At 35.5% G+C, this 25,015-nt stretch overlaps 1 protein-coding gene across 1 annotated transcript in view; it reads right to left on the bottom strand.

Moving 5' to 3' along the window:
• Positions 1-1,071: 1,071 nt before the first annotated feature.
• The window catches only part of pknox2 (pbx/knotted 1 homeobox 2), a 152,306-nt gene continuing 128,362 nt past the window's right edge, over positions 1,072-25,015 (bottom strand). Inside the window, exons 8-11 of the mRNA XM_030153219.1 lie at positions 11,900-12,019; positions 11,585-11,661; positions 5,157-5,329; positions 1,072-1,718 (exon numbers count right to left, since the gene is read on the bottom strand). Of these exons, the coding sequence (XP_030009079.1) occupies positions 1,420-1,718; positions 5,157-5,329; positions 11,585-11,661; positions 11,900-12,019 (669 nt within the window). The 3' untranslated portion in view covers positions 1,072-1,419. The remainder of the gene's footprint in view (positions 1,719-5,156; positions 5,330-11,584; positions 11,662-11,899; positions 12,020-25,015) is intronic.

Here is a 25,015-nt window from a genome sequence, read left to right as displayed (position 1 = left end):
TCACACTTAAAATCAGACAGAATCACCTAAAGAGGAACGTTTCAGTGAGATAGAAGTAGTGATTTTTAGACAACAGATCTGCAAAATCTTAATTCAAGAAATCTTACCAAGATAATTTTCACTTGTTCCATTGGCAGATTTTTTTGCTTGAATTAAGCAAAAAAAATGTTCCCCTTTAGGTCATTGTGTCTTATTTTAAGTGTGATGAGATATTTTGACTAGAAATGAGAAAAATACACTTCGTAAGATTTAGATTTTTGCAGTGCATGCACCATCCCATACACTGTAATTCATACTGTTACTGTAACTTTACTGTTCTTGATAAACCTGATCTGCACTAACATGTTTAAGAGTAAATCAATTGCTTGTTATTGTTATTAAACTGTAATTAGCAGGTTTTTGTGGGTTGTTTTGCATATTATCTCCATGAAGTGAGTAATGACTAGTATTAGAGTATGTTAAAATATGAGAAAACATCAGATTATCTGCATTAAAAATGTTTTTATTTCATAATTTTCACACAATTTATCAGTAAATACGTTTCTTTGCTTAAAAAATTTAATTCATGGTGTCCAGCTGAGTGGACATTTTTGCAATTCCCCGAAAAATGGGTTCATAAAAACTATTTCAATCGCATTGTTTTTTTTAATGCCTCAAGGAATAAAAACACTCACGAATAAAAATCTTGATTAAGGTTGTCATAATTCATGCATGAAAGGGTTAATGTTTTCTGTATTTGCAGATCCACTGTGATCTCTAAGTTGCGATTCACATGTATAAATGATAAACTAAGGCGTAATATTGTTAACATTGCACTTATTTTACTAACAAATTTTCCGGTTGTTCGTATTTGTTCATGGTATGTTCAAGTACAATTCATAGATGTAAACAATTCATTATGGAATTTATTTTTATTATTTTCAAAATTTCTTATCCTATTATTTATATTATTTTACTGGTCTGACCCACTTTCTATCATATTAGGCTGAATGTGGCCCCTAAACTAAAATGAGTTTGACACCACTGGTCTAATGGGACCAATCTCTGCCAGACTTCAAAAATAGGTAAAAACGTTCTCAAATTAGAACTGACGGGAAACCCTTCAACCTTTTCTGCTCCATTTGTTCATGAATACCAAGTTGTATGGCACAAAAAAATGTGCTACTATCCAAATACGTCCAGGAGGTCGACTGCAATGACATGATACAGTACATAGTTAACTAATATTTTACTCTAATTATCATGGTTATCATGGTCGTTGTGTCTGATTGGACTCCATGTGGCTCTGCAGAAGAGTCTCATGAGTCTTGGAGGATTTGCCCGTAAATGCTCTGAGGAGTCATTTAGCGTTCGAGTCGTCCCAAGTAGGAAATAAACTGTAAAATGCAGGCGAAGTGGAAGTTCCGGTTTCCTGTTTGATTACTCCAGCTCCTCTCGGTGCTCCATACTCAGATCCCTCCTCCCCCCTCGTCCTCCTCCCCCTCCTCCACCTCCTCCCCCTGTGCCGGACATTTGCCTGCCCCGGTCGTTCTCGTCTTCCCCGTCCTCTTCCTCGTCCTCCTCCTCCATTCCTTCCTCCTCTTCCTCCTCCTCCTCCTCTTCTTCGTCGTCGTCCTCCGTGCCGTCCATGGAGTCGTCGGCTCCCAGCATGGCCTGCTGCATGGCGAGGGTGGCCGAGTCCGACGACAGCGACTGGAGGCTGTCCAAGCTCAGCGGGTCTGATGGGAAACAGGACACATTAGGAATATCTATGACTCTTCTTTTTCTGTTTTTTTTTGTAATGATCTTTTTTTTTATCATTTTCAGACAGTATTATCTTATCAGCATTTTACATCATGCATATAACTTATATGTATGTAAAAAAAAACAAAACAAAACATTCATACAGGGGAGTAAAGACAGAAAGAACAAAAATATACACAAAAATCTAAAATAGGGTCAATGAGAAATAATAAGTATTTTTCCAGTCATTTGGTGTGGGTCTGCATGCACATTGCCCTTATCTAGGGATGCACCGATACCACTTTTTTCCAGACTGAGTACAAGTACTTACATTTGAGTACTTGCCGATACCGAGTACTGATACGAGTACTTAATAATCCCATTCCAGTTCTTAGTTCCTTTTGTAAATGTGCTTTATTGTCGTTGTCATTAGTCTGACTGGAAAAAAGTGCTGCTACTGACATTTAATGTGTTGGAATGAGCGTTTCTCAATTAATCCACCAGGGGGCGCTGCTCTCAATTAACCATACTGGACAAATACCACGAAGAAGAGTAAAGTTTTTTGAGAAGAAGAAGAAAGTCAGTAATAACAAATGTGGAGACGGCAGACGTAACACTAATGTGATACTAATATTGCAGCGTTTTCACTGGTAAGGTTTAAAAGTGAAGCTTCAGCAGGTAGAGAAAAGAGAAATGAGTGATAAGTTTGGTTTTCACTTCCGCTGGTGGCGGTCCACACCGCTCTGTACTCCCAGTGGTATTCTCCGTCTGGGTACACATCCGCAAGCACCTGGAAAATGGATGGAATGTATGCAGAGGACGGACAGAACGCTGTGTCCGTATCTGTCTGTGTGTTTAACGTTACTTGCAGTCAGCGTTACTTTTATCACCATCAATTATTTTGAAAAATCTCCACACTCTTCACACTCCCCACTCACTATTCCACCGCTGCGTACCTGCTGCTCTGAACTGGGAATGTCACACGGCTCTAAGTGGTATCAGTACATTTGTATCGGATTACTTTTACAAGTACGAATACGAGTACACACACTGAGTATCGGAGCTGATGCCTGATACTCATATTGGTATCGGTGCATCCCTACCCTTATCTTTTTTTTTTTTTTTTTTCTTGTTTAAAGCAGAACAGAAATAGTGGAGGTAATAATGCTTATAAAAACAGACACCCTTAGATATTCTTCCTCTTATTGAACTCATTTTTTATATAATTTACACGAAAAAGCTCTGAAATATAAGTGAAATTTCATTATTTAAAAATGTATGACGTAAAATAAGTAAATGCATACATTTTCATCTACTTAAAAGTGACATAATTCAACAGAGGAAGAGCCCATCTGCTGGTAGTCATCAAAAAAGCCTTTTTTTGTCCATAATTTCTTTTTTTTGTTGTTATAAAGTTTTTTGATTGAATTTTCAATTGCAAACAACACAGACTAAACAAGACAAAATGATCTTTACAGTATTGGTTAAGGTTGTCAGCACAAAGCCCAACTAAGGTTGGACAAAAAGAAGAAGTGAATATGTGAATAAGTAAATATAAACAGTAATAATTTAAAGTTAAAAAAAAAAAAAAAAAAAACATGAATAAAGTAAAAATCCTCAAGACTCAACGCTGCCAAAGTAAAAGTAAACACTTATTGAATATTGTCACTTTCCATAAAGACCAAAAAGTCCCTCCAGACCAGTACATATGATAATTTTTATATAATTTAGTGAATAATTTCTATGTTTGATCGCTATAAAAGGGGAAAACATCCAATGGGGAAGAATACTTGAATATGCACTGTATAAAATGCTTCATTGCAAATAATTGTCCTGCATTGCAAGTGTTTCTTAAGTAAAACTATGCAAATATCATCAGCAAAATGTAGTTCAGATGCAGTAAAATGGCCCCTGATTAGTGTTATATATGATCGCTGTTAGGCAGAAACCTCTTATGTCCAAAACAGTTATTTTTCAGTAAACTGGAAAAATAATGTATATTCTAAATAAAGGAATGGAGTTAATAGATGTACTCACAAGCTGTTTTCAACACTTTACATTGGTTAAATATTTCTAAAACCATCACACCAATGTGAAGACTGACCAACAGAATCATTTTATGACAATAAAAAAGAACAAAAATAGACTTCTGAGGTTTCTGTCCAACAGCAACGATATGTTATTAGTAAATTCATTCTTGTTTATTTACTGTTTATAGTTTAAGCTTATGAAATGCATTTTATTCATTAAGAATCAGGTGTTTTTACTAAGTAAACTTGTCACAAAACAGGCCTTGTTTTCAGCTTTGGAACACATTTTACAGAGAATCCATGTTGGTTTATCTAATTTAAGACAGATAATTTCTTCAACCTATAAAAGAAACAAACACTTACAAATATTAAAAATCAACCATATTTTGAGATGTACAGTTTCCACTGGAAAGGAGATTTAAAATTGTAATCTGAAAAGTACCTTAAACTGCAAAAATAGTGCAGTGACATGTGAGTCTGAGATGTAAAAACTTAAGCAAAGACAATCAAACTTGAGCAAAAGTTAATTTCACCACAAATACCACCTGGAATAATATATTCCTGAACACTACTAGTCTATTAAACCTTAAAATAAAACTCAATATATTGGGTTGCAATTATTTTTGACTTTTCTCTACTTACACATATGCATTTTTAACCCATAAAGACCCAAACAGCCACCAACGACACAAACCATCTAATGATTTAAACTGTTTAATACATGTTGATCCACTAATCCTATCAATACGTGTCAATAATTGGTGTAAAATACAGTTTGTCGTCTTTTCACGGTCATCAAATATGACCCATTTGGACGTTCAGAGGCTCCGTAGTTACCATGGAAACAGCATCATCTTCTACATCATTGATTCACCAGTAAAACCCATGGAGTTGGATCAATGACAGTGGATGGACACACTTGTTTTTACATTCAGTTAGCATTGTCTTTGTTGAAAAAGTAGCTTTTTCTTCATTTTTCTCCGATTTGATATGATTAACTTTCAACAGACTCTGAGTTTTTATGAACATCTATATGATCTGTGAATTAAATATAGGAAAATACTTAATTTACAACAAAAAATGCAAAATTCATAGGATAATATTATGGAAAAAAACTGGTGATAAATCAGTTAAGAAAGACAGAAATAGAGAAAATGTCATCTGGGAACTGCCACAAAAATAGCACTGGGTCTTTATGGGATAATATACAATATCTGATTTTTTAAAAACTTTTATATCCCTAATTTTCTCATATAAATAAAATAACATGATAGTCACTGGTGACATCTAGTGGTTTTAAGTCAAAAATGCAAGGATGAATATATGAAAAATGGTTTATTATTTATATACATTCAACTTAAAAACTACATTCATGAACAAGTCTGTATGTCATGAGTTTCCTACTGTCGTTTCCTGTCTGAGATCTGTGCGTCTGCAGAACACCGGCCACAATGGAGTCGGGCCAGAAGCGCTGTGTGGGACGGTGTTGGGACTTCATCTTCTTCGCCTTCGGAGCTGGGTCCGGGTTACTGGCATCCAACATCGGCTGGAGGATACGCCGACGCGCGTTAATAAACCTGAAAACAGACAAAAAAGGGAACAGAAACTGAGGATCTGTGAGATAATATGGGGGATTCACATGTCAATCATGAGAGGAAACCACCATCTCCACCTCCATAATGACTGTTACTGATCATCACTTACATATGTGATAGCATTTATTTTTATACAAGAGGAAAACACTGTATTTATAAACGAATCTGCATGAAACAACTTCACCTTATTTCACTCATAACGACCCAAACATCCAGCGTCAACCAATACCATCCACTGATCGAAAATGTTTAATAACTTCTGATCCACTAATCCTATCAATATATGTGAATAACTGATGTAGAATGCAGTTTGTATTTTTTCATGTTCATCAGATATGACCCATTTGGATGTTCAGAGGCTCTGTAGCTATCGTGGAAACACCGTCATCTTCTACAACATTGATTCACCAGTAAAACCCATGGAATTGGATCAATGACAGTGGATGGAGACACTTGGTTTATATTCAGTTAATGATAGATTTTGCTCAAATAGTCACTTTTTCTTCAGTTTTCTCTGTTTTTGATCATCCCCATGCTACTGTTGCTGCATACTGTGAAATTTTGTACATATTATGAAATTATTTAATTTTTATTCATCTTTAATTTTTGTTTTTACATATTTTTTAATAGTAGCTTTACTCTACCCTACTTACCATTTATATATTATATTTTATTCTTTATCTTTTTTATGCTATAAACAGACCTGGGTATCTATATTTCGTTCTATCATGTACCATTGATTGAATGATAATAAAATTGAGTCTGATGATCAGTAAATCAAATATAGGAAAATACCTGAAGGTCACAGAAAAAATGCAAAATACAGAGGATAATGTCAAAATAAATGGTGATAAATCACTTAAGAATAATTAAATATATATAGAAAAAAAAAATCCATGTAAATAAGTGTTGTAAAATCTTTTCATGGTCATCAGATATGACCCATTTGGACGTTCAGTGGCTCCACAGTTACCATGGAAACACCGTCATCTTCTACAACATTGATTCACCAGTAAAACCCATGGAGTTGGATCAATAACAATGGATGGAGACACTTACTTTACGTTCAGTTAATGATAGATTTTACGGAAAGAGTCCTTTTTTCTTCAGTTTTCATTGTTTTGATATAATAACCTTTGAATTTAATTTACTCTGAGCTTTAATGGATGTCAATATGATCAGTGAATTTAACATATGAAAATACTTGATTTTAACTAAATAAACATAAAATACAGTGGATAATATTCTAATAAATGGTGATAAATCACTTAAGAAAAGTTAAATATAGAGAAAAAAATATCCATGTAAATAATTGGTGTAAAATACAGTTTGTCATCTTTTCATGGTCATCACATATGACCCATTTGGACGTTCAGTGGCTCCATAGTTACCATGGAAACACCGTCATCTTCTACAACATTGATTCACCAGTAAAACCCATGGAGTTGGATCAATGACAGTGTATGGATACACTTGGTATATGTTCATTTAATGATAAATTTTGCTCAAATAGTCGCTTTTTCTTCAGTTTTCTCTGTTTTTGATAATAACTGTCAATTTTAATCTGAGCTTTTATGAACATCCACATATTACTATTCCTGCATACTGTGAAATTTTGCACATATTACGAATTTATTTAATTTTTTATCTGTTTTTTTGCATTTTTTCGTCGCTTTATTCTACCCTTCTTACCATTTATATATTATATTTTATCTTTAATCCTTAATTTTATTTAAAACCCATGGAGTTGCATCAATGACAATGGATGGAGATGCTTAGTTTATGTTCAGTTAATGATATATTTTACAGAAAGAGTCATTTTTTTCTTCAGTTTTCATTGTTTTGATATAATAACCTTTGAGTTTACTCTGAGCTTTAATGAATACCTACATGATCAGTGAGTTAAATATAGGAAAAGACATGATTTTAATTAAATAAATGTTAAACACAGTGGATAATATTAGAATAAATGGTGATAAATCACTCAAAAAATGTTAAAATAGAGAGAAAACTTAACTTGGGAAGAACCACAAAAGCAGCACTGGGTCTTTATGGGTTAACTAGTATCACATCAATTATTTCATTGTTCTTATACATAGTAAAAAAATAAAATAAAATTGAAATATAACAGTAGAGGAGCTTCTTTTTGTGGTCTTTTCTGCCTTGGGGGCTGGTGGACCTGACAGAGATCTGACAGGATAACATCAGGGTGGATCTCTGCCAGATAAAGCTCAACAGAAGTCGGTGAAGCAGCAGGACAATGACCCACTGCATTATTAAAGAAGTACAGTTCTGAATATCAGGTCTGTCTGAGCAGCAGCTGCAGGAAGTGTTTGTGTGAAGATACTTTTTTTTCCCACCGGTCCTTGAACACATCGTCAAACACAGTAACATGGGGGTAGTAAACTGCATGTAATTAAACTATAGTTACTACATTTAGCAGTAGTTTGCTGGTGTTGAGCTATAGTGGTATTAGTACAGTGATTTTTCTGTGTATTTAGTAACTGACGACACGACAAATCAATGGGAAAAGGATAAATCTGGATGTAGATGCTTTTAAAGAACATTGTTATACTTTTAGTACCTTTTAAATTATTGATGGTGGTTTATATGTATGCTCTTAGTTTAGTGTTTTATGTATGGTTTTAGTACTGACTTTAATTGTGTTTTATGTATATTTTTTAGTGTGGATGTATGGCTGTGACTTTTTTAAACTTCATTTATAGAGCTTTTCAACATTTAACAAATACATCACTTATTGATTAAAGTGATGTATTCATAATACAAAAATTGACTCCTGATATTATAAACAAACAGAACCTACATAAAAAAAATTAATTAAAAAAAAAGGCAATACAAACAAAACATGCAAAACAAGACAGTACATTCCGGTACATTTAAGGAAAGAAAATAAATTAATAAAGAAATAAAGAAACAGGTCAATCACAATTTTAACAACTAAAATGTATTTACAATTCCAGGCCAGGTAACATATTCATTTTTTGTGATTTCTATTTTGTGTAACTTTTACTACCGCCGTTTTGACAAGGACATGCTTGAAAAAGAGATTTTTAGTCTCAATGAGCTTTTTCCTGGTTAAATAAAGCTTAAATGAAATAAAATCATTTTGGGTAATAACAACAGGACACATTATTTTATCCAGGTTTTTCTACTGCTACCCCTTTTCATTTCATTAAAACTAAACTTTAATGTTTTTTTTAATAAAGTTGCATGCCTTTCTTAATAGCATTTTGTTCTACTTTCATCTCACATGTACATTTTCAAGTAGCTTGAACCACTTTTTCTTAGTTTTCTAAGCTTTAATTTAATAAACTACATTCTGCCTCTGGGTAGTTTTGCTGTTTTGTTCAAACACTCAGTACTTTGCAAATGGATGCTTTGTGTGTTCGTGTATTATCGACTGAGGCTCACTGTATTTAGATCCAAACAGATCACATTTCATGACTGATTAACCCTCGAAGACACACAGAACTGTGGCGCCCGACTCTCATCTAACATATTCTAGCAGTCATTATTATGAGTTTATGTTAAATACATTAAAATTGCTATTTTTGCTGAAAATAGATACATTTACATATGACATTGGATGCTTTTTGTTGTGAACTCAGACAGAGCCGACATAACCTTTGTAGAAAGTTGATATTTTAGGTTTCTAAATGCAGTTTTGCCTTTCCTAAATAAAACTATTTATAGACTCATGGAAAGAAACTATGTGTGCATGATAGTATATAACAGAACCTCTGAATGTCCTCTTGCAGGTCACTGGGATGGGGAACCTATCTGAATTACCGACAGGAAAAAGTGGAGTACACCCTGGATGTATCACCAGATTACCGCAGGGCTGATATATATAGATGAACAACCATTCACTATTACAGATGATTTAGACCACATGTGTCAAACATGTGGCCTGGGGGCCAAATCCGGCCTGCCAAAGGGTCCAATCCGGCCCGTGGGATGAATTTGTGAAATGCAAAAATTACACTGAAGATATTAACAATCAATGATGTGAAAATCATTTTAATTCAGGTTCCACATACAGACACATACAGTCGAATTAGATTTCAAGTGGGTCAGACCAGTAAAATGTTATCATTATAACCTATAAATAATGACAACCCCAAATTCTCTCTTTTTTAGGTGTGAAAAAAGTAAAATTACATGAAAATGTTTACATTACCAAACTATACTTTTACAAAAAAACATAAATAACCAGAACAAAAATGAACAAATGGAAATGTCTTAAGAAAAATAAATGCAATTTTACGAATATTCTGCCTGTTACTAAATGTTTTTTGCAATAGTAATGCACATGTGTAAATGATAAACTGATAAACCGAGGCAGAATATTGTTAAAATTGCACTTGTTTTTCTTCAGACAATTCAAGTTGTTCATGTTATTCAGATTTTCAAGGAAACTTTGTAGATGTGAACCTGATCATAATATAATTTTACTTTTTTCACTGTTACTATTTTACTGGTCCGGCCCATTTGAGATAAAATTGGGGTGAATGCGGCCCCTGAACTAAAATGAGTTTGATTTAGACTGACCCAAAGCCATACGTGCAAGTCTTTGGACGATGGGGGTGAACCCACACAGACATGGGGAGGACATGTGAATTCCACCTAAACCCATCCTGCTGACCTCCTCTGAATGTCTAAATAAGATATCTGAGCTTTTAACAATTCTGTAAAGCTGAGATGTCAAACTCATTTTAGTTCAGGAGTTTACATACAGCCCAATATGATCTCTAATGGCTGAATGTTAAATAATAATATAATACCTTATAAATAATGACAACTCCAAATTTTTCTCTATGTTTTAGAGTGAAAAGTTAAATTTCCATTATGTTAAATATATTAAAAAAATGTGAGTGACAGGAACAACCTGAAATTTCTAAAAAAAAAAAAAAAAATTTAGTGCCAGTTTAATCAATATTAGGCCTCAGTTTATCATTTACACATGTGCATTATAACTTACAGATCACAGTGGATCTATCACAAAACACTTAGGAACAGGCAGAAAAGTGTTAAAATTCCACTTACTTCTCTGAAGACATTCTCAATTTGTTCATATTAATTCAGGTTATTCACTTTTTTTTATTTTATAAAATGATAGTTTGTCGAGGTAAACATTTTCATATAATTTAACTTTTTATATACAAATCTAAAAATGTGTTGTCATTATCGTCATTATAGGTTATTATGATAGCATTTTAGTGGTCCAACCCGCTTAGAATCATATTGGTCTGTATGGCCCAAGAACTAAAATGATTTACACACCATTGACTGTTAATACGTTTGGTGTAATTTTTGCATTTACTAATTCAATCCATGGGCTGTTTTGGCCCACGGGCCGTATGTTTGACCCCCCTGTGTTAACCCATAAAGACCCAAACATCAACCTTTCACCAAGAGCACCTACTGATCTAAACTGTTTAATACCTGTTGATCCACTAATCCTATCAATACATGTAAATAATTGGTGTAAAATACAGTTTGTCGTCTTTTCGTGGTCATCAGATATGACCCAGTTGGATGTTCAGAGGCACCGTAGTTACCATGGAAACATTGTCATCTTCTACAACATTGATTCACCAGTAAAATCCACGGAGTTTCATAAATGACGGTGAATGGAGACACTTATTTTATTTTCAGTTATTGATAGATTTGCTGAAAAAGTCAGTTTTTCTTCAGTTTTCTCTGTTTTTAATATAATAACCTTCAACTTGAATCTGAGCTTTTATGAACATCTACAAGATCAGTGAATTAGATATTAAAAAAAACTTGATTTTCGCTGAAAATTTGCAAAATACAGAGGATAATATTATAATAAATGGTGATAAATCACTTAAAGGATAAATAGAGAGAAAAAAATCATTTGGGAACTACCACAAAAGTCACACTGGGTCTTTATGGGTTAAAGTCGACAGGGTTAAACCTTAAAAAGTTCAATAGTCTACTAAGGGTTAATGTTGAAACATGGAGAATTATGTCACATTTTTCTTTTGTTAGAAGAGATAGGAGACTTTGATCCTTGTGTACTAGACAAATTCAACCAGGAGATGGCGCCACTGTGCCAGCAATGAACTGAGTCTGCACTGCAGCTCAATTCATGCAGCATTTCTACGACTAAAGAAGTATTTATGTTTCTACATGTGGGACTTTTAGCTGCAGGACAAGTATCTTAACTCTTGCTTCATTATAACATCTTACCAGTTGTTTACTTGCAAAAGGGTGAGACTAGTTTGTGCTGCGATCTGCCTTTTCTCGTCTTCTGTCGGATACGGGTGCTGAAAGAAAGAAGGAAAACGTCTCAGTTTCCAGCTGCTTTTCTCTGATTCATTATTCATCGCAATCACTTCTTCATTCAGACTCCTCATGCTGGAATCAACAAACATAATCATCAAACGCTGAACTTTCCCACGTCTTAACCCTGCAGTGAATGCACCTTCAGTCTCCTGATGGAATCATTTAACTGGTTAACTTCATCCATCACCCCTCCAAACCCAGATCGAACCATGTTCTCACCATGAGATGCTGGAACAGCCAGGAGCGCATGATGTTGGTGGCGTGTTTGGGCAGGACCCCCCTCTTATTCTTACACTTCTTGTCTTCATTGTCCAGCAGGGATGACAGGTCCACGTTTACCTTTTTTAACGGACGACAGAAAGCAGGAGAAATAAAGATAAAGAAAAGGACATCAGGAGCGGATGGCAGGCCTTAGTTATTGTTGCCACGGAAACAAAGGGAGACTACCAATTACCTATCTTTTTTTTTCCCGTGGCAAGGGCAGAAACACCTCCTCAAGTGTCACCATGGTAACTGAATTTGAGTAATGATACTTAAAATATAAAAAAGCAGCACCCTTGACTATGTGGAAACACAAGAGGGTCAGCAGTCTGTTCAGACCTTTGAGAAGAAGCTGAAAGAGCGAAGAGCGAGGAAAGCCCCACCGTTGGAAAGTTGGATTCGGTGCTAAATTAGCGGAGATAGAAACCGCCGCAGTGTTTGCCTTTATTTTTTAATTGTGTTGACCTAAGCACATCTCCTCTGTGTTCTGCAGGAAATCATTATTCAGATGCTACTTGAGAGAGTGAGTGTTGGAGGATGATGCTGTGGTTATTGACAGTTTTTAACAGCCTGGAGGTACATATGGAAATGTGTGTTTGAGACCAGACGAGTCAGTAAAGACCACGCGTTATTTTTGTGAAGACACTGAGGGCGGTGACAGCGATCAAAGGGGTTTTTTGGTGACTTTAGATACTGTAAAGCTCAATAAAGATGCATTTATATTCAACAAAATGTTCCCAGTGCCTCTTATGTCCTGCTGTTTTAAGATACAGCACTAGATGGATGTACAATAGAGGTGGGAATCACAGCATAAAAGTTACAATTAGATACTTCTGGTATTGAATCTTCAACACATCTACTCATATTTGCTGTTGAAGAAGGAATAAGGAGAGATGCTGGCTCAGACAAAGGCTAAGAGCAGGAATGAAGCTTCACATTATGGCAGAGGTGTCAAACATGCGGCCCGGGGGCCAAATCCGGCCTGCCAAAGGGTCCAATCCGGCCCGAAATGCAAAAATTACACTAAGATGTTAATGATCATTTTAGTTCAGGTTCCACATTCAGACCAATTCAGTCTCATAATAACCTATAAAAACTCACAACTCCAAATTTTTCTCTGTGTAAATATAAATATTTTCATGTATTTAGACTAAAACAAAGTATAATATTGCAAAAATATCTGAATAACCTGAACAAATATGAACAACCTGAAATGTCTTAAGAGAAGTACATGCAGTTTTAATAATATCACCTGTTACTAAATATTTTCTGTATCTGTAGATCCACTGTGATCTGTAAGTTATAATACAGGGTGGGGAAGCAAAATTTACAATAAACATTTAGTTGTTTTTTCTCAGCAGGCACTACGTCAATTGTTTTGAAACCAAACATATATTGATGTCATAATCATACCTAACACTATTATCCATACCTTTTCAGAAACTTTTGCCCATATGAGTAATCAGGAAAGCAAACGTCAAAGAGTGTGTGATTTGCTGAATGCACTCGTCACACCAAAGGAGATTTCAAAAATAGTTGGAGTGTCCATAAAGACTGTTTATAATGGAAAGAAGAGAATGACTATGAGCAAAACTATTACCAGAAAGTCTGGAAGATACTATTAAAGAAGAATGGGAGAAGTTGTCACCCGAATATTTGAGGAACACTTGCGCAAGTTTCAGGAAGCGTGTGAAGGCAGTTACTGAGAAAGGAGGAGGACACATAGAATAAAAACATTTTCTATTATGGAAATTTTCTTGTGGCAAATAAATTCTCATGACTTTCAATAAACTAATTGGTCATACACTGTCTTTCAATCCCTCCCTCAAAATATTGTAAATTTTGCTTCCCCACCCTGTATACATGTGGAAATGATAAACTACAGCATAATAGTGTTAAAATTCCATTTTTTTTTCAATTTGTTCGTGTTATTTACATTGTTTGAAAGGACAGTTAGTTGTAGATGTAAACATTTTCATAATGTAATTTTACTTTCTTCACTCTAAAACATAGAGAAAAGTTTGGAGTTGACATTATTTATATATTATTATGTTATTATTTTACTGATATGGCCCACTGCAGATCAAATTTAGCTAAATGTGGCCCCTGAACTAAAATGAGTTTGACACCCCTGCATTATGGGATAAAATAACACACAAAAAGGTGTATAGAGTGTGACAACATTTCACTAAGACATAGTGAATCTGGTGGGTCATCATTTATTTAACCTTTATTTAATCAGGTTGGTCCCATTGAGATAGGGCAATAGTTCCCAACCTTTTTTGTCTCGTGAACCCATTTTAACATCACAAATTTGTGGCGACCCCAGACATTCAAAATGGAGACTTTTTTTTGGTTAAAATGAATTTGTTTTTGATCATGTAATAGTTATATAGCTATACTATGTTGCAAATAAACATTAATTTTAGATGACATTTAGTCTATATAATGTATATTATTATGGACGGAGGCAGAAAAGCCAGGTGTAGATTACTGCACAAAGTGAGAATTTGATTTTCCTTGGTCAGGATATGTACAGTCAGTCCAGCTTGGATTTACAAGGCTGACAATTAATACTGAACAAACAAGAATTCAAACTATGAATTATGAAAGAGCTGCAGCATCTGAAACTGACCACAATGAACATTTGACAGATAAACAGCATCACAGTGCTTCAGTTTCAGCTTCACAGTTTGTCATGTCTTTTATGGATTGGGATCAACTCTCTCAACTCACCATATATTTTCTTATTAGTAAGTTTAATTCTGCTGACTTCTATTAGGGCTGCACGGTATTGGAAAAAAAACTGACATTGTGATTTTTTTTAACCCTGCGATTTATATTACGATATGAAAAAATATTCAGGAGGATGTCAACGTAAATGGTCAAACAAATTAGTTGTGTTACCTCTAGTTGTGGCAAAAATCTAACAAATAAACAAACCTAAAACAACAACAACAGACAACATCATATTACAATGAAAAAGATAATAAATGTAATAAAATAATAAAAGCAACTAAACAATATAGATTGATTAGGGGCGATAGGAAAAAGGGGAAGAGGGGAGTGTGAATGAAAGAGGGGAAGTGAGGGGGAAAATAATAATTGTTCTAATAACACAAAAATATATAATAATAATACCAGTAGTCTAATTTGCTAGTATTATTGTGGCAGCAGTAGTGGCGGAGGCAGCCACAATATAACAATGAGTTAAATAATTTAATATTTACAATAATGTATTTGTATCAATTACTGCCCATTTAAGTTTATATGAATTAATTTAAATTAATACGGCTGTGGGGGGTTATTCGAGGTGGTGTTATTTTTCCTGCAGAGTGACTCACTACTCCCTCTAGTGGTCACATAAATTCCCTGGCCTGTTTGTGTAAATAAATGTACTTCATATCTCTACAATCCATCAGCATCTTTGGCAGAACTTCCGAGCATTTATTCCAAACACTAATGATGGTTGAAGACCCTGGTGCTAAAAGTACTGAAGTCACAAAAAAAATCTGTTAAAATATATTTATAGGGTAGACTTCACTAAACAAATACAACATGTTTATATGCTCAACTTGAATTGTCCAAAAATGTGATTTTAGTACTTCCAATCCAATCCAACTTTATTTATAAAGCACTTTAAAACAACCACAATGGACCAAAGTGCTCTACAGAAGACTAAAAGCACAATAAAAAAATTAATAAAAGCATTAAAAAACATTAAAATCAAATAAAAATAGATAAATAAATAGACTTTTAGCACCAGGGTCCTCAAATATAGGTAGTTTTTTTTGTATATTTGGTAGAAACAGTACATATAGATTCCCACAGCAACACAGTCATCTTTGTAATTTAGGAGAAGAAAGACAGGAAGGTCAGCCTTGCTTTTCACAAATAATAGCAGAGCAGTGGTGTGAAACGGCGTATTGTTTCATTCAGTGACAAAGAGGGTAAGGGTCAGTGCATGTAAAAGACGTGCAGTAGCTTTTGTAAATGTGAGCTTCTAAAAAAACAATCAGGAGAAACTAAACTTATATTTTCAAACTCTGTCCATATAATTACAGTTTTAATCATCTCTACAGGGAAACTTGGATAAACACATCTAACCTCAGTTTGTGTAGTTGCAGAATACAACAGTGACACAGGAACACACTGTAATGCTTCCTGCTTTTTGGTTTATTTCAGAAAAAAAACTATGTAGAGTAGTCAATGACGCAGCTCCAGTTTGAGGATGTTCCAGTTTGACTTTCATCTCTAATACTTTTTCACCCATCTGCAAAGAACAAGGTGAAAAGTGATGCAATTGACTTAATGTGAGGTTTTCACTTTCACTTTGTGTTGTGATGTCACTATAACCTGCACGTCACCTGACCCCGTCCAGGGACCAAAGATGACAATGAACTTTCAGCTATTTCTGGTATAATATGTGTTTTGTGCACTGTCCCTGTTGAAAAAGAAATATAATGAAAATAAAATAAAACCTTTACTGTCTGTCTGTACTATTATGTTCTTTACTCGCCTTAAGTTGCCAAACATCATGCAACTGATATTTAACATGACATTTTGATTGATGCCGATACTGGTGTTACTTTATGTTTCTTTGTTATTATCATTTATCCTCAATTAACAAAAGAAATCTTCATCAAAATATAAAAAAGAAATGTTCATATATAGCCTTTGATTACATTATCTTCAAATGAACACATTCAACCATTGTTATTTTGTTTTTGTTTTATTTTGTTTCTTTGCATGTTTGAAATCAATCAGTCAAGAAAGAAAGAAAGAAAGAAAGAAAGAAAGAACTATATAAATTTATGAAAAAAACATTCATATAATATGACGTATGTATATGTATCTGTCACTACCAGCAAATATTTGGCTGATACCAATATATTGGTGCATCCCTAAATGGGACACAGTAGTCCCTTTTCCATTGGACATCTGCGCAAAACTTTACCGATATTTACTAAATGTCAAAAAAACAGAAGTGCGTAATGTTGGTTTTTCCATCAAATCACAAATGCGATGATTTGTTTATTTATTATCGCGAGATGACACGAGAAGTCATTCCATAAACATGCTGACAAATGTAAATATCATGTTGATTTACAGATATATTCATTATTATTATTATTATTATATGTTACGCCTCTGTCCCGTGCTAAATTAAAAAATGGTTCGGTTTCCTGGTGTGTCCACACATACCGCGACATGTTCCTTTTAAAACTCTTCTTCTTTGCTTGTTGTAACATTTGTCAATATCAATTTTTTTTGTTCACCTGACTCTAGTTGCAGAAAAAGGTCTTTCCATTGTAGTTTTGATATACCATTTGTGCAACATCCGAAAAAAACACCTCTTGCCAGCGCAAAAACGTTTAATTGAAAAAACGAGAGTCTTGGTGAAATTGTCCTTTTTCCATTAGGTACATTTTTATGCGCAAGTTATAGTCGTGCAATTTGAGGGTCAATGGAAAAGTGACTACTGACTTTAGGTATTTCATTATGAACAGAAAGCTGGACAACAAAATGAAAATGAAAAATATCATGATATAATTTTATATTGAGACAGATATCATTGCAGTAATCATCTTTAGTCGTGTTTGAAGTTCAACTGGAGTGATTTTGTTCTTGAAAACAATTTGTGTCTCATCCAGGACATGTCAACATTGCATCAATTTCAATGAACATAAGCAATAAACATTTTATTTCATCTTTAGTGTTAATTTTATTTACATTATCAACTAAAATGTTAACTTGATGTTACTCATTGTTAAATTTTTTAGTTTATTAAAACTGTATTGAAAGTCCTCTTAATAGATTTCTGAAATATTTGTCACAGTTTGACCATAAATGTAATTTTAAAATAATCAGCCAGACTTCATTATCAGCCAGTATTGGTATTATCACGTGTTTTCACCGATGGCAACTCTGTGTTAGAATTAGAAAAACTGTAAATTGTGTTATATTGTGTCATATTAAACATTTTTTTTCATGAATTTGTATGTTTGAATCCGTGTTCATTTATAGATAATATGATAAAGGACTAAAAGACTAAAAAAAATTGTAACTATTTCCATATTTTTAATGAAGATTTCCTTAAGGGGGAAATAATTTAAATAAATAAATAAATGCAACATCGGTATCGGCCAAAATGTCATTTTAAATATCAACATCAGCCAAGAATTTAACTGTGAGTGCATCCCTGTTACGAACCACAGATAACCATCTGTTTCTCACTCAGGAAGAAAAATCAACCTTTAAATGTAAATCAAATATTGATTTGACATTTATCCTGATAATTATTGACAAATACTGACATGAACCTTTTCATCATGATAATATTTCAAGCCAACGGGAAAGAGAAGTATAAGCAGTAGGTGTGATGTGTCCTCGTATTTATTTTGTTGATGAAATGTCTAAAAATGTTTAAAGTCAAACTGGAAACAAACAAACAAACAAAAAAGATCTCTTATTACACTGTTTTTTCTGAAGTGGCGGAATCTGTTATGAATAAAACAAAGCAAGACTGACTAATGGAGTCAGTACTTCTTGGAATGGTTCTGGTCTGGTTTAACGGTTCTGGTCTGTTTTTTGGTTCTGTACTGGTTTAACAGTTCTGGTCCAGTTTAACGGTTCTGTCCTGTTTAATGGTTCTGGTCTGGTTTAACTGTTCTGGTTTAACAGTTCTGGTCCGGTTTAATGGTTCTGGTCTGGTTTAACTGTTTTGGTTTAACAGTTCTGGTCCAGTTTAATGGTTCTGGTCCGGTTTAACTGTTTTGGCTTAATAGTTCTGGTCCAGTTTAACGGTTCCGGTCTGGTTTAATGGTTCTGGTCTGGTTAACTGTTCTGGTTTAACAGTTCTGGTCCTGTTTAATGGTTCTGGTCTGGTTTAACTGTTCTGGTTTAACAGTTCTGGTCTGGTTTAACTGTTCTGGTCTGGTTTAACGTTGTGTCCTGTTTAATGGTTGTGGTCTGGTTTAACTGTTCTAGTTTAACAGTTCTGGTCCAGTGTAACGGTTCTGGTCTGGTTTAACAGTTCTGGTTGAACAGGTTCCAGTTTAATAGTTCTGGTCTGGTTTAACTGTTCTGGTTTAACAGTTCTGGTCCGGTTGAACGGTTCTGGTCCGGTTGAACGGTTCCGGTCTGGTTTAACGGTTCTGGTCTGGTTTAACTGTTCTGGTTTAACAGCTCTGGTCCAATTTAATGGTTCTGGTCTGGTTAAACAGTTCTGGTTTAACAGTTCTGGTCTGGTTTAATGGTTCTGGTCTGGTTAAACAGTTCTGGTTTAACAGTTCTGGTCCGGTTTAATGGTTGTGGTCCATTTTAATTGTTCTGGTTTCACAGTTCTGGTCCGGTTTAACGGTTCTGGTTTAACAGGTTCCAGTTGAATGGTTCTGGTCCGGTTTAATGGTTCTGATCTGGTTTAACGGTTCTGGTTTAACAGCTTCCAGTTGAATGGTTCTGGTCTGGTTTAACAGGTTCCACTTGACTGGTTCTGGTCTGGTATAAAACAACATGTAAAACATTAGCGTTCAAGGAAAATGAACAAACGACTTGTAAGTGTTTGAATGAACTCCACCTGTAAAGCCCACATTAAAGCACATCCACACGCATTCATTCTCCGTCTGCATCAGTATGTCACGTATAAAAACATAGTATGAACCATTTGAATTTGTCATTGAGCCCTGTAGTGCCAGTATGGTTTTTTAATTTATGCTTTTTATGTACTCTTGATAGAAGTATGTATTTATGTGGGCAGAAAATCCTTCAAAAGGGAGCGTGTGACGTTTGAATATGTATAAGTGTGCAGGACAAAATACATGAATATACAAAAACTGTGCCGAAAGAATAAGAACTGATTAATTTTATGCAAGTACTAGAAAGAGTCCCGACTTTCTTTGACTGTAATACTGGAACAGACAACCGTATATACTCGTATATGCAGAACCCCCAAACCCACATGATGCCTATAAATACACATTTACGCACATTCAGATCCCCCCCTCGTGCCCCCCACACAGCCCACACAAAACAAGACTCATTACAGTTGCAGCTGGGTGTCACGTGGACGGGCCTCCTCTTATCCTCCTCAGCCCTGGGAGAGCGCCTGTGTTCCGGGGGAAGGCGATGGTTGAATTAATTGGCGGCACCGAGCTCGAGAGTGTGATTACTCGGGGCTTGTCGGGAAAGTAGCGCCAGGACTGTGTTCAATTCCCAGCCCACATGTAGCACTCTGACTCGGCTGGGTCGGGGCTATTCACTGAGGCCTCCTCTGACTGTCAAGCACCGAATTACCTGCCTGAAACTGAGCCGCACTTCAGATCACTGTTACGCCAAACACAGCACCGACACAAACCTGCAGCTCTCATATTCAGTCACATCTACAGTAGGGCTGGGAATCTTATGCCGCCTTTCCACTACGTGGTACCGGCTGGACTCGACTCGACTCAACTCAGCCTTTTTGCGTTTCCATTAGGAAAAAGGACCTGGAATCTGGTACCCGGTACTAGTTTTTTGGTATCACCTCGGCTGAGGTTCCAAGTGACACTAAACCATGTCAAATAACACTGCAGACCACTGATTGGTCAGACAGTCGTCTCTGTGACCCGCCGTTTTACAAAAAACAGATGCAGAAGTTTAGCGTATAATAGCGGTTAGGGATGCACCGATACCACTTTTTTCCAGACCGAGTACGAGTACTCACATTTGAGTACTTGCCGATACCGAGTACCGATACGAGTACTTAATAATTCCATTCCAGTTCTTAGTTCCTTTTGTAAATGTGCTTTATTGTCGTTGTCATTAGTCTGTGACTGGAACAAAGTGCTGCTACTGACATTTAATGTGTTGGAATGAGCGTTTCTCAATTAATCCACCAGGGGGCGCCACTCTTAATTAACCATACAGGTCAAATACCACGAAGAAGAGTAAAGTTTTTTGAGAAGAAGAAAGTCAGTAATAACAAACATGGAGACGACAGAGGTAACACTAATGTGATAATATTGCAGTGTTTTCACTGGTAAGGTTTAACAGCTTAGCTTCAGCAGGAAGAGAAAAGATAAATGAGCGATAAGTTTCGTTTTCACTTCTGTTGGCGGCGGTCCGCACCGCTCCGTACACCCGCTGGTATTCTCATTCTGTTTACACATCCGCGAGCACCTGGTAAAGGGATGGAATGTACGCAGAGGACGGACAGAACGCTGCGTCTGTATCCGTCTGTATCTTCAACGTTACTTGCAGTCAGCGTTACTTTTATCACCGTCATTTATTTTGAAAAATCTCCACACTCTTCACACTCCCCACACATTATTCCACCGCCGCGGACATGCTGCACTGAACTGTGAATGTCACACGGCCGTAAGTGATATTGGTGCATTTGTATCGGATGTCTTTTACAAGTGCGAGTACGAGTACACACACTGAGTATCGGAGCCGATGCTGATACTCATTTCGGTATCGGTGCATCCCTAACAGCGGTACAATAATCCACATGATAACAGCCCAAAACTACACCATAGTCGGTCGAGGAGATTCAGTCTTTGGTGGCCGACGTAAAAATTCAGACGAGACAACACGCAAAATCGAGTTTTCAGCAATTCTCTGAGCAGACGACAAGGAAATAACGCACTGCATTGCTATGACGTCCAGGTACTATAAAGTGGGTAGTATCCTGTAATGGAAACGATCTCCAGGAATACCGGGTCGAGTCGAGTCAAGCAGGTACCACGGAGTGGAAACGTGGCATTATGCTGCGTTTCCACTGCGTGGTACCGGCTCAACTCGACTCGACTCAGCCTTTTTGCGTTCCCATTACGAAAACGGACTTGGAATCTGGTACCCGGTACCAGTTTTTTGGTATCACCTCTGCCGAGGTTCCAAGACTGGGGAACAGATACTAAAATGTGATGTGTAAACACTACAGATCACTGATAGGTCAGAGAGTTGTCTCTGTGACCCGCCGTTTTACAAAAACAGATGCAGAAGCAGGGATGTAACGATGTAAAAATTTCATATCACAGTTATTGTGACCAAAATTATCATGGTTATCATTATTATAACAGTATTGTTGAAATGTGCTCGAAATGTTCAAAAAGTACTTATACACAACCTGAAATAATTTAACCAAGTTGTATTTTGAAAAAAAAAAAAAAGAAACCAAAAAAAAAACCCCAAATAAAATAATAGGCACGATGTACTTTCTGTTCGCAGAAACATTTAAATATTACCATTTTTATTTTCCTTTATTTATTCATTCTAATCTAAATGATTGGAAAGGAGCAGGATGAAGAAAACAAGGTTATTATCGTTAACGAAAACTAATGAAATGACGAAAACTAGAATTGTAAAAACATTTTTGTTAACTGAGATAAATAAAAACTATAATTAAAAGAAAGAAATGATGACTAACTGAAACTGTATTGTGTGCTTACAAAACTAATTAAAACCTATAAAAAATTATGGATAAAATTCCCTTCGTTTTTGGTCTTTGTCAATATCAGATTGATATGAATTTGATTTATTTTGCTCGAGTAATTTTATCTAGCAGCACCATACGACACTTCACGGTCCGTCAATTCTCATCACTTGTTGTTTAGAGTCGTCTTCTGGTCCCCACTCTACCTGGAAACATGGAGACTGAAGTTGGGAGAAAGCAGCAGAGTCCTGTCTGGGATTTATTTGAATACGACGGAGAAGAAGAGAAAAGATACGACAAAACTAAAACTAATACTAAAACTAAGCATTTAGAAAAAAACCAAAAACTAATTAAAACTAGCAAACCTGCTCTAAAAACTAATTAAAACAAACTGAATTAGAGAAAAAAAGTCAAAACTAAATAAAACTAAACTATAATGAAGAATCCAAAACTATTATAACCTTGGAAGAAAACTTATAATACCTGCCCCATCCACCCCCACCCCTGCCCAATCACCACCAAAATGTAATCATTTGTTCCAAAATCCGTCCATAACTTTTTGAGTTATCTTGCTGACAGACAGACAAACAAATCCTGACGAAAACATAACCTCCGCCGTTCCTTGGCGGAGGTTATTATCTTTACAAACCAATGTTTTGAAAACCATTAATGAATTGCACATTTTTAAAAGTATATTTATGTTATTCCATAATTTAACCCCAATAACAGAAATACATCCTCTTTTTATACATTTAGCAGCTTTTTGTACCATAAACATACAAACACCTCTGATATCCGACCTGTTTTCCTCTATCTAAAAGAACTTTTCAACAGAGTCTGGGAGTGACCTTTGTTTGGCTCAGAACATTATTTGCACAGTTTTGTAATAAAACAAGTCATTGAATTTCATAACATGAGAATTGATAAACAACAGAGGTGTATGAGCGTAACAATCAGCTATATGGATGATTGGTATGGCTGGTTTCTGCTGGACACTTATTGGATTAGATATTGTTTTGAAGGTGGATCCCTATAGGTCCACACGATAAGACAGGTAAGGCTGACGAACTGAACAATAAATGGTACAAAGTGCTTTATAATTTAAAACTTCCCTAGTTTTATAAAGGATTCCTACAGATTTAGAAAGTTTACCTTTGATGTAATCAGTGTGTTGTTTCTACTTGTAGACTCTTGAAGGTTTGCTGGTTTTGTAAAGTTCTAATGACCACACATATGTATTTCTCAGTTTCTGTAAAAAAAAAAAAATCCAATTTGGATATTTGTGAAGTATATACAGCAGTATAAGTTTCACAGAAAAACACCTTATGTAAACCAGTGGTCATATTTAGTGTGACCTCCCTTTGTACTTAACATGTTTTTAACCCTTTTGTTCAGACAATAAGATATTTATTGCATTTGTTTTCTACCAGGTTTAATTCAACACTTGTCAGATGTTTCTTAATAGTTTGTGCTGCTTCTTGTCATGGGGTCAGAGGTCACATTAACCCTTTCATGCATACTGGTCACTACAGTGGACAGGTATTCTCCGGCTGTTCTCTTGTAGATTCATGGGTTTTGTTGTTTTAGTTCCATATCAGTCAACACAGTGGACGCTTATGCATCATCCCATAAACTGTAATTCATACCATTACTGTAACTTTGCTGTTCTTGATAAACCTAATCTGCTGTAACATGCTTTAGTGTAAATCCATTGCTAATTGTTATCAGATATAAGTAACAGTTTTCTTATTCAAAAACTTTTTTTTGTTGTATATTATCTCCATGAAGTGAGTAATAACTAGTATTAGATAATGTTAAAATGTGAGAAAACATCAGATTTGCTGAATGAAATATTTGTTCTACAGCCAGCAGTTTCACACGGACAACAAACCAACAATAAATACAATAAATAATCCACTAAATACAACAGCACCAACATTACAAAGAATTATTCAGCAGAACAATGGCTGCCGGAACCAAAGAATTCCTCATCCTATTGGTCCTACATTTAGGAATACTGTATCTGCGACCTGATGGAAGCAACCTGAACTCATCATAAAGGGGATGACTGGGATCATCCAGGACTGACTGAGCCTTCTTCAGAGTCTGCCTCTGGTACAACACAGTCAGATCAGTGAGTGTGGTGCCAGCAATTTTGCTGCACACTTTAGTGATGCCCTGCAACCTGTTCCTGTTTTTAAGGGTAAGCAGCCCATACCAGCTGATAAAAGAAAAGGTCAGCACAGACTTAATAAAACAAGAATAAAACATTTTCATAAAAGTGTTATCCACTTTGAAACTGCGAAGTTTACGGTAAAAATACATCCTCTGATGAACCTTTTTACATACAGCATCCACCTGAAATTCAAAAGTTAGCCTGTGGTCCAGCACCATTCCGAGATATTTATACTGCTGAACCACCTACACAGCCTGTCCATTAATGATGACAGAGAGAAGACTGTAGGATTCTTCCTAAAATCTACAATCATCTCTTTGGTTTTAGACACATTCACATTTAAAAAGGACGTGCAACACCAGTCCGTAAATTCAGACACTACAGGGCCATGATCAGGGTCATCAGGGTCACTTTTAATAAAGAATTAAAAACATGCACATCACTCACCACATTTAAAAGGATGCTTAAAGCTAAGGTATTCAAT

The sequence above is a fragment of the Sphaeramia orbicularis genome, chromosome 14, assembly GCF_902148855.1.
Source record: "Sphaeramia orbicularis chromosome 14, fSphaOr1.1, whole genome shotgun sequence".
In the NCBI taxonomy this organism is placed as follows: Eukaryota; Metazoa; Chordata; class Actinopteri; order Kurtiformes; family Apogonidae; genus Sphaeramia; species Sphaeramia orbicularis.
This window is presented reverse-complemented; position numbering and strand designations above follow the sequence as displayed.